This window comes from Primulina huaijiensis, chromosome 16 (genome assembly GCF_012295235.1).
Source record: "Primulina huaijiensis isolate GDHJ02 chromosome 16, ASM1229523v2, whole genome shotgun sequence".
Taxonomy (NCBI): Eukaryota; Viridiplantae; Streptophyta; class Magnoliopsida; order Lamiales; family Gesneriaceae; genus Primulina; species Primulina huaijiensis.
In genome coordinates, this window is record NC_133321.1 from 12886015 (window position 1) to 12896880 (window position 10866).

At 33.1% G+C, this 10866-nt stretch overlaps 1 protein-coding gene across 1 annotated transcript; it reads right to left on the bottom strand.

Moving 5' to 3' along the window:
• Positions 1 to 9887: 9887 nt before the first annotated feature.
• On the bottom strand, positions 9888 to 10637 carry LOC140961021 (serine/threonine-protein phosphatase 7 long form homolog). Its single transcript, XM_073419346.1, has 4 exons — positions 10611 to 10637; positions 10421 to 10533; positions 10250 to 10337; positions 9888 to 10154 (listed from the first exon to the last, which is right to left on the bottom strand). The coding sequence occupies exons 1-4, from the start codon at positions 10635 to 10637 to the stop codon at positions 9888 to 9890; spliced, it is 495 nt and encodes a 164-aa protein (XP_073275447.1).
• Between the last annotated feature and the right edge of the window lie 229 nt (positions 10638 to 10866).

The window sequence follows — 10866 nt, forward strand, 5'->3', positions numbered from 1 at the left end:
GGCATTCTAACCGGGCCACCTCGATATGAGCACCGCACTCGAGTACACTAGCAGAATTGGATGTAGGCGACCGTCCTATCTCTGACACTAATCCAAGTGGTTGACAAAGTCAGACAGGCGGGATGTGACTAGTGTGTGATTTGACATGACAGAATGTAGCTGTCCTACTATAATTAGTATGTAGCACGCAGATCGAAGTCATCAATGCATCCCCTACTATAAATACCAGGTTTCATCTTCACATTTACAATTCATTCATACACACCAATATCACACAGTCATCACTTGACTACATTGGTTTTATCGCTTGAGTACCCTGCTGACTTAAGCATCGGAGTGGCCACGCCGGACACCCCTCCGGCGCCCATTCACGAGTTCATCTCCTTGTGTGCAGGTTACAGCTGAAGTCGTATCACAGAGATATGTCTCCTTGCTCTTATTCCCTTCATTATCTTGATAACAGATCCGGTGGAGCATTCGACCCGGCTCGTCCATTTCACCCGGATCGCATCATTGATTATAACCTTATTCAATATATTTTTTTGTATATGTCATTTTAACGTCAAATTTCGATAGAAATAGGGGAAACAATATTGAAATATGATGGAGATATAAAAGTTTACGTTGTCAAAGTTTTTGTGGAAGGCTTTCGAATCTTACGAGTTTAATAGCAAATATACTTAATGTTTTCAAATATTACGAGTATCATAGCAAAAATATCGAATGTCTTCGAATATTACGAGTTTCATAAAAAAATATTGAAAACTTTGTTAGTTATTTTGAAACTACAATGAATATATATCTTAATTGTGATTTTAATTGTTATATATTATTTTGTTTTTTGTTAAAAAATTTCTAATCCGGATAGTCTTAAAATCCTGACTCCGTCATTGGCTACCGTAGCTTATTTTCTGATTATACGAGTCACAAAATGACAATTTTGGTGTTATTGTGATTCAAAAAAGAGATTACATTTGTAGTTGGTAATTTAATACTGGCATATGAGCACGGATAATTTTTTTACATATATGCTCTTGTGAGATATTATATGTGTTTTGTTGTTTGAATAACCAAACGAACCTCTAAGTAGAATTGTGTTTTAGTGAAAAAAAGTACATCTAATCATATAACAATAGATTCTCACACTTCCAAATATGAGTAGGTATGTTATAAGAATATTTTACATATTTGTATACGTGAGACAGGTCGACCCAATCCATATCTATAGTGAAAATAATATTTTTGATATAAAAAATCCTATGTGTTCATATACCAGGTCGGATTAATATTCGTCTCACAAAATTAAATCTTGAGATGATCACTTGGGAGTTTTTGTGTTGGAATATACACGATATTACTGGATTAATATTGATTCTCGATTAACCAATACCTTAAGATCTAATTGACATGTGTGTAATAGGAGATCATATTGAACCCTAATAGTAATAGGATATTCGTAGGAATTATCGATTGGTATATGAGTGGTTGTGGCAAAATGCTAGCTTTATTTTGGTCATTAATAATTAAATGAGTTCACTTGATTGACATAGATATTCAAGGACAGAAAACTTGTTTGATTCTAGGAACAGAAATATGAACCATACATTATGAGCTAATTTTGAGTTAATATTTTTGAGGCACGATAATTTTTTTTCTAAGTAGAGCAATTGAAATATGATGTTTGAGCTGTAATGTCATGATCTTACTGATCTATTGGGTATGTGATCGCATCTCTCACAGTATATCACATACATTACTCGCAGTGCTATCACACTCTGACAGTGGTTTACTAGCTCAATTGGTACTTACACTATTCTAAGAACCTATGTATTTGACTTGGAGTTACTGGATTCGAGTGTTGGAGAAGACGATAAAAATCACTGACATGAGTGAAATATAATTGTGAGTAATATACCCGAGATACTACAAAGAATGCGATTGCAAATCTAAAAGAACATTACCAGGGACGGAGCCACATGCTATATTTTTGGACCATAGTAGTATTATGGATTGAGTTTTTTTTATTAAGTTTTAGTCTTGTCTTTTTAACTTACTAATTTTTTTGAACCCATTTTTGTAGCTCATTTCTTTGAGAGTTTTTCATAGCCATAACCCAAGGGAAGAGCTTTTGTCATCGATCTTCTTTCACTTCTCTCTGCACAAAAAGCTTCAAATTTCATTATTTTCATCTCCAACAAATGGATCTTTCAAGCGAGTATCTGTTTATTCAGTGTCTTTCACACGTTGTGTCGTTGATTTTGTTTTCAAGATTGGTGGCAATTGATTTTGCTTGGAATCGTGGTTTATTTTTCTATTGTTGGCTTTTGTTTAAAATTTGCAATTTGGGAAATATTTTGGTGTTGAATGTTTCAATTTTTTCCCTTTTTATGCATATTTTTAGTAATTGGAGAAATCAATTTATTTACCATGTTGGCTTGGCAGTGTAACTAGCTTGTTGAATTTGGTGGTGATGATGTAGGTTTTAGATATAGTTCAGTATTAGAATTGAAGTTTATGATTAGTTGTGCAGATAATAATTGGGGTTAGGAGGCAATTGGGGTTAGGAGGCTGTGAGTTCATATAAAATGGGTAAATCATTGTTCTTTACTTTTCGCTTCTTTTTGGGATGACAAAAGTAAGTTCGCAATGCCAAAAATCACAAGACAATTAAATGAGACAACTAGATTGGATCCTTATATTTGATGTAGAAGCCACATTTAATAACATAAATCGATCGAAATGTGGTCATATGGCTATTAAAAATTGAATATCCTGACAATAAAAACAAATATCATTTCTATATATCTAGTGCTATTCCTAAATTTTTACATAAACGTATGAAGTACTTCAATTATATACATATAATATAACTAAATTTATTCCTGGTGAGTTCTAATCAATGAAAACCGCAGGGCAAATCTTCAGTAGTTTATATCTGGTTTGTATCACTATGTAATATTAATAGTTAATTTTTAAATATTTGAGCCTCTATAGCATTATTATTGTTTTGTTTTATAGAAAGAAATACGTGTATATATCAATTTATTCACTATTCTACATCTTTTCCCCACTCTTTTATTTGATCACTTCAATTTTGATTTTAGGGTCCCACAAATAATCTGCTTGAAAAATACCTAAACAATAATCAACAAGAATATACGATCCCACACATCTTTATTCATGAAACGATTCAATTCTGCTCATATTTACAATAAAAAAAATAAGCAAAAACTTGTGTGAGACGGTTTCACGGGTCGTATTTTGTGAGACGAATCTCTTATTTGGGTAAGGTTGAAAAAATAACTCATACTGCTCATATTATTACTGCTCATATTATTTTTTCTGCTAAGAGTATTACTTTTTATTGTGAATATCGGAAAGGTTGACTCGTCCCACAGATAAAGATTCGTGAGACCGTCTCACAAGAGACCTACTCTGAAAAATAATATTTTTGACATAAAAAATAATATTTTTTTAATAGAGACCCAAATAATATATTCATATCATAAAATTGATACGTGAAACCGTTTCACATGAGTTTTTGTCATAACGAAACTATGTTAACTAATAGCAAATTTAATCACAAGATTTTTAGAGGTGCAACGAGTTTTCAATTTTTTTAACAAACGATTTTTAATTTTTGTAATACTAGTTAATCTTGGCATTTGATACGTCGCGTGTATAAATTGGAATGTAAAATATAAGTTTCTTTTTCAAATAATGATATAATTATGGAGAAGAGGTGTTTTGGAAAAGAAAATTTGTGTGGCAAAATCAGTTGGTATTAGAATCAAAATATTTATATATAGTATTTCTTTGTATGCGATGTGCATATTTGTATTAAACTTTTTTATGTTAAATATTTTTTGTGTAAAAAATATAGAGATTATTATAAAATTAAAAAATTTTAAAAATGGATTTTTTTAATAATAATTTTTATGTTATGGATGATATGATCAATTAAAAATTCAGAATTATATGTAAAAAAATATTTTATCACCAAATCTTAGTTAAAAATTAGAAACGAATTTATTAAAATATGTTTTTATGATGCCTTTTCAAATAAAAATAATATTTTATAATTCGAGAAGACCAGTATTTTTTATTTATAAAAAAACATACAATAATATCAAAATTAATTACTCTAAATTCATCAACATTACATTTCTTGTTTTTTAAGAAAATTCAAGGGGTTGAGTAAACTATTGTTTAACATATTGGGATGTAGGAAATTTATTAATCCTTGAGTTTTTGAGTAGAAAAATACAAAATATGTACGAGGGTTATGGTTTTATAATAAAAAAAAACATATACGTCGTATGTGTCACAACCCGCTAATTTTATAAACTTATTAATATATTAATTTTGATGAAATTATAGCATGACCATATTGCGTGATTGTAAAGAATATTATTTCGTAAGCAGTTACTATATTCTATGGAAATGTCTTTATTGCCTTTTGACTTTTAACATGTCCTATCTCCATAGGACATAATAGTAATTATAAGATCTTCAACTTGGTGTATTATTGAAAATTATACTTCATCATAATGATGAAATTAAAATCTTTTATATTTTACATGAATTCTAATATCATGTTTTGATTATTTAACAAAACAAAAATATTTACTACACACCCCAACAATTATGAGAAGATCTCACGAGTCAATTTTGTGATAAATATATCATATTTGAGTCACCCACAAAAAAATAATATTTTTTTTGCCAAAAGGGTTGATTGTTATTGTAAATATGAAAATGATTGACTCATCTCACAGATAAAGGTTCATGAGACCGTCTCACATTATATTTACTATTAAGATATCCTATTACAACCAAATTTGACTAATTAGGGAACTAAAATATGTATATAGACCAAATAATTTTTGAAATTTCCCAATGATTAAGACAAGTATGTGTTTTTATACTCAACTACTCACTTAAATTAACAATTCACACTTCCTCCCATAAATGATCTCCCGAGTATATTTTTAGGGAAAAAAAATAAAATTAAAAAAAAATTATTATTATTTTTATTAGATGGACAGGTTTACCTTTGAAAAAAACAAAATTAATTTTTTTAATTAATTTTTAAAGGGTACTTCCACTAGAATATTCCAATGAGATGCGTGGGCAAGCATCTCTCCTCGTAAATTAAAACACTAATCGTGTCACGAATATTCATCAAACAATAGAAAACAACAAATTACAAATGAGTGGCCGTGAAGAAGACGACACTAACATTTGATTCATTCACGTAATTTGCTTCTTTTTTCGCAAGTTATATCGCATCGATTCGGTTTAATCCGAGGTTATGTTTGGATCGAATGGTTTCGTTTTGGAGAATTTCAAATGAGATTAATTTTGAGTATATTTGAAATTCATCACAGTTATCATTGCAACGAATTTAAAATCCATTTCAATTCTGTTTTGTACAAACAAGTTAAGAATTTTGAAATCAATGGATTTAAAATATATCGTAACAAATCTATGGACATAACCGAGATAAGAGCTAATTATTCTTCCAGATGAAGATATTTAGAGGGAAGAAGAAGGGAGAAATGTGAAAAACATGGACAGAGTGTATGTTGTTTGTATAGATTTTTATATGTACTTTTCAAGGCAATTAATTCAGTGAATATTTTACTTCTATACATTAATCTCAGAGTTTTTATTGGTCCATATGGCCTACACAGTTTGGAGAATGGAGCTGTGACTCAACAAGTTCCTAGAGTGACACATAAACACACATAATAATAATAATAATAATAATAATAATATTAATAATAAAGCATAGAAAATATGTAAAATGATAAAATAAATGATATGAGACCGGTTTTTATTTATATTTAAAGATTGCATAAATCACCGAGAGTCGAAAACATTGCATTTCAAAAAAAAAATATATGTCTAAAATTTAGATTATGGCTTATCAGTGTGTATTGGTTATTTCAATTTGACTCGCATATGGCTTTTCTCAGGAAAGATGAGTTAATTCAAAAGGTTTAGAAATAGAGTGTGTAAGCTTCGGAACTTGTTTAACTGATCTATTCATAGAATGATTTGCAACGATAATCTTTTTTAAAATGATATAACCGTTTCCAGATACAGATGTCACATTTATCATGTCATCGTCCTTTCTGACATGTTCTGGTAATGCACAGAAACTTGACATTCTGTTAGAATTCAGTAACTGTTGATATGAAAAACTATATAAGATAATTCAGTTGGGCTCTGATCTTCTATCATCGATTATATTGATTCTTCAGATAATGTTTGGATTTGATATGACTGATCAACTTAAATAAATTGTCGGTTAAGTTTCATCAGTTTTCCTTGAATCGACTTGACTATCAGAATCTTATTAGCGTAGCTCTTTATTCAGTTGGGTTCCTTAGAACACTTCTTCTTATGAATATCCATTTTTTTTTTTTGAATTGAGTTGAGTCAAGCTATGTAATTATCATTTGGATCAACCTCTTTGTTAAATAATCAAAACTTATATTGTCCTAACACAAGTATATGATATAAAATTTTAGTACGTAAATGAGTGAGGACGTCGTTCTCATGTAAAGTATACAATTAAATTTATACCAAGTATCGTAACTAAAATAATTGAACATTATTTCGAAAATTCAATAATGATCTCAATTATCAACGAATTAAAGAAAACAAAAACAAGGGGTTTTTTTTAAAACTAATGTATATTTTAAATTTTTTTTCAAAACTAATTGTAAAAAAAAATTTCTTTCATTTTTACGGCAATCCGTTCTTCGTAAGCACGGAAGGTGCGGACGTGGAGCACGGTCCGTGCTTACAAAGAACGGATCGTGCTCCAACATGGAGCGTCCGCGCTTACAAAGCGCGGACGCTCCAACGTGGAAAGCGCGGACGCTCCATGGTGGCGCAAGTTCCGTGCTTACAAAGCACGGACTATGTAAATATATGTATTTATATATATATTTTTGTTTTTTTGTGTCCATTCCTTTAAATGTTTTTCTGACTCGTTCACGTCATTCTTCAGAAGGTCACGTGAACACAATGTTGAAAACTTGACGTGAACAGTGAGTAAAATAATTGCTGACCTTGAAAAGTTTTACTATATATAATCGATCACCAACACAATGTTTGTATCGATTTCATATTGATTTTGAGAGAAAATTACTTTTCATTTTCTTCTAAAATTTTCTCTCAAATTTCATTGTTAAATGTCTAACATCGATATACTCTTATATTTTGGTGGTCATGTTGTTATCGACAATGGATCTGTTGAATATAACATTTCATTTGTTAGACCGATTCGAGTATTACGGTCTATTAATTTGTTGGAGTTGGCTGAAGTTGTGCATAAAATGTTAGGAATCGATCCAACGAATTTTTCTTTGAAGTTGTCGACAAAATATTCTTTCATGGAGAGATCATATTGGCATGAAATTCAAGTCCATCTCGTTAATGATTATTCTTTACAGTTTATAATGCAATGTGACAATATGCATATGTTGCATTTATACGTGGAAGCAAATTCAATTGAGCATGACGTTGGACTTGATGATCCTGAGTACTACGTTCAACATGCATCTGATTCTGGTTTCAATAATCAACCCAGTACTTCTACATATGGTGGTTTTCAGGAACAAGAATCTTATGTTCCACAGGTTACTGAAGGACTTGGTAATATGAGTTTTGATGATGTAAGTGGGTCTTGAGATCAATATATCAATGTCTCGTCGGAACAAAATCATGTTCCATATTGGCCGAATGCGACATTAGATACGAGTGCTCGTTGTCCTGATCAGGCCATTAATGATGATATTTGTAGGACTGATTCTGAACCCGATATTTCATACAGTGAGTCCGAAGAAGAATAATTGAATGCTGATGATGAATTGAATAATTGTACAAATCTTGATGAGGGGACATCATCTCGACAACCACCTCCTGACACATTACAGAGGCAGACTGTACCATTTCTTTCAAACACTTCTGAATTACCATCATTTTTGAATAATTTTTTTGGGGAAGAGCCTCCCGATTCTGTCGATGTACCTTCTGGAGTGGAATCAAGCTATTATAATCCGGATAGAGGTGTATTATGTGTTAATACTACCGCTCGAGCGCGAGCGGCGCTTGGAAAAAAATTCCAGAGCCCCTCGCGCTCGAACGGTAATTCTTTACCGCTCGATTTATCCGCTCCCCTCCCCTCATTCCCCTCCCCTCACTGCATCACTCCCAAATTTTCCCCTCTTTCTTTTCTCTCAAATCCATAACCAAGGATTCCCCTTCCAAAAATTCCCCTTTCAAAAATTCTCGGGTAATCTACTTCAACACAACTCACCAACTGCAGTTCCTATCACAATGGCTCCTAAGAAGTCGAAAGGTAATCCTACTTCTTCCTCTTCTTCGTACGATAGAAATAGATTTGTCAATGAAACGGCTAGAGCTCGGTATGAACATGCAAAAATTCATAGAAACCCGATTACTGAGCGGGGATTTCGTAGGCAAAGAGAGGATCGTTTCGTAGGACCTCTTGTGGGGTTGGAGAGACGGGGATGGGAAAAATTTGGTGCTCAACCTGACGCGGTGGTGGCATCGGTGGTGCGATAATTTTATGCAAATGCGGGGGAGAAGACGGATGCGAAGGCCTTTGTTCGGGGTAGACTTGTGTCGTTTGACTCGGGTACTATCAACGCATTATTAGAAACGCCCGAGGTCGATGATTCCGCCTTCCAGGGTTTGGTTGCTGCCCCGAATTACGCTTTGATAATCAAAAAACTGCGTCATCCTGGGGCGATCTGGAAACCAGTAGGAGGGTCACCCAGTTGTTTTGATGAGAAATATTTGACGGCAGACAATGCTAATCCAATGGGGTGTTGATCCAGGGACCATCCCTCCACCACCGCCGTTCATTCCTCCGTTCCATTTTCAATATGACTATCAACAACAAGGGGATGCATCGGGAGTGCCACCGCCAGAGAATGAGGAGGATGAGCCGTGATCAAGCAACATAGACGTCAACTATGTTGTTTTCTTCTTATCTGTCGGTAGTGTACTTTATTGTGTTCGGACGTGTATATGTTAAAAATTTATTGTGGACGTGTTTGTTTAATTGTGTTTCTTTGTTTTTAGTCGGCATTTATGATTTATTTCATATGATATTTCGCTTATCTTAACCTTATTATCAATATATTGTATAATTGATACTATTTGTACGCTGAAAAAATGCAAAGAATACAATAAATGCATTCATACAGTTACAATTAAATCAAAAAATCATCGTCATAATTATAATGATACAAATGGCTCCCGGTCCCACAATCAGGTGGATTGCGTCTTCTCGTTCCTCTACGCAATCCTACATGTTCAGGATTTTTCTCATTTGAGTAACCTGGAAAAGTGATAGGTGAAATGAAATTCCTCTGTGGTCGAGTGTCATGAAAAAGATGCTGAGGATCTACATTAAGCATATTCGTAAAAATTTGTGTGTTTGACCAATACGGAGTTTGAAAATCCGGCTGATCAAACGAACGAAAGTCCCTAAACCCTGAATCACGGAGAAAACCAGGTTGCGTGGTTGAGGTTCCTACAAAATTCAATTCGGTTGACGGAATACGAGTAGAGGTTCCTGCATAACCAGTTGGTTGCGTAACCATGTCACCTCCCCGCCCGAGTGATGACTGATGTAAAAATGGAGATGGCGTACTAAAATTTTGTTGAACATTATATTGTCCAACAAAATAATTGTACGGATATGGTTGAAAACCAACGACAGAAACAACAGGTGATATGGTGCGCACATTTATTCGATTAAACCATTGGAAGTAGTCTTCGTCCGTTTGCATCGATCGCCCGTGTCGCACCCCTTTAGCAACATATCTCATCCTGTTATTCTACAACTCAATTGAATTTATGTGATAATCTCTCCAATCTGTGTTTCGATGTCCTATTCTGGTGATATTATGCATATCATCATTGTCGACGGCAGACCCTGGAATTGATTGTCGTCTTCTAAATTGTCGCATCACCCGATTAGGACGGTGCATCTCCACAATGTCAAAGCATATAAGAGGACAAACACATCGCCAAATTTTGTTGTCGTATGAATCGATAATCGTCTTCACATCTATGTCATTCTTCTGATAAACGACCCAATTAAACTGTAAAAAATAAAAATGTTCAAATTACAAAATCATCAACTCAAAACAAAATCATCTTCATTTAAGCACTTTCAAATATTAAAATTACATAATACCTCGTTATTATTCATACGATCTATAGAATCCCTTATAATTCTTACAGAATGTGTCGGCGAATGTGTGTAACTAAATTCAACTTTCCACCTACAACTTTAAAAATAAAAATTAGATATCAAAAATTTATACAAGATATATATGATATTACCACATTAATTTTTAAATATTACCACGCACCATACGGAGAAACTGGAATAAAAGCATTCGGATCAACGGGAGGTACACCTAATGTTAACCCACCTCGGTCGGGGTTAACACATTTAATCTTGCTCCATGCCCATATCTGCTTAAAATAATAAACATAGTTCAACGCACCTACCAAAGAAATTGTGCTAAATAATCAAAATACATTAACGATACCTGCAGGATATACAAAGGTCCAGCCATTGTTGTCTTCTCTATACGTGATGCGTTACACAACTCACGGTATAGAAATGCTAATACTGCACTACCCCAACTATAAGACTTCACGTTATCAATATCTCATAGCAGTTGCAAAAATATTAGTCTAGCAGACCCTCCTTGATAGTCAGGGAGCATTATTCCTCCAATAATCATTAACGCTACACAACGTGTATATTTAACAACATCTACTTCTGAAGTATCATCAGTAACA

Excerpts from the sequence above, each read along its gene's own strand:
- LOC140961021 (XM_073419346.1), bottom strand. The coding sequence starts at position 10,637 with ATGGCTGGACCTTTGTATATCCTGCAG. Across the intron at positions 10,534-10,610 it reads GACCTTTGTATATCCTGCAG|ATATGGGCATGGAGCAAGAT; the intron begins GTATCGTTAATG and ends TATTTTAAGCAG. Across the intron at positions 10,155-10,249 it reads ATCGTATGAATAATAACGAG|TTTAATTGGGTCGTTTATCA; the intron begins GTATTATGTAAT and ends TATTTTTTACAG.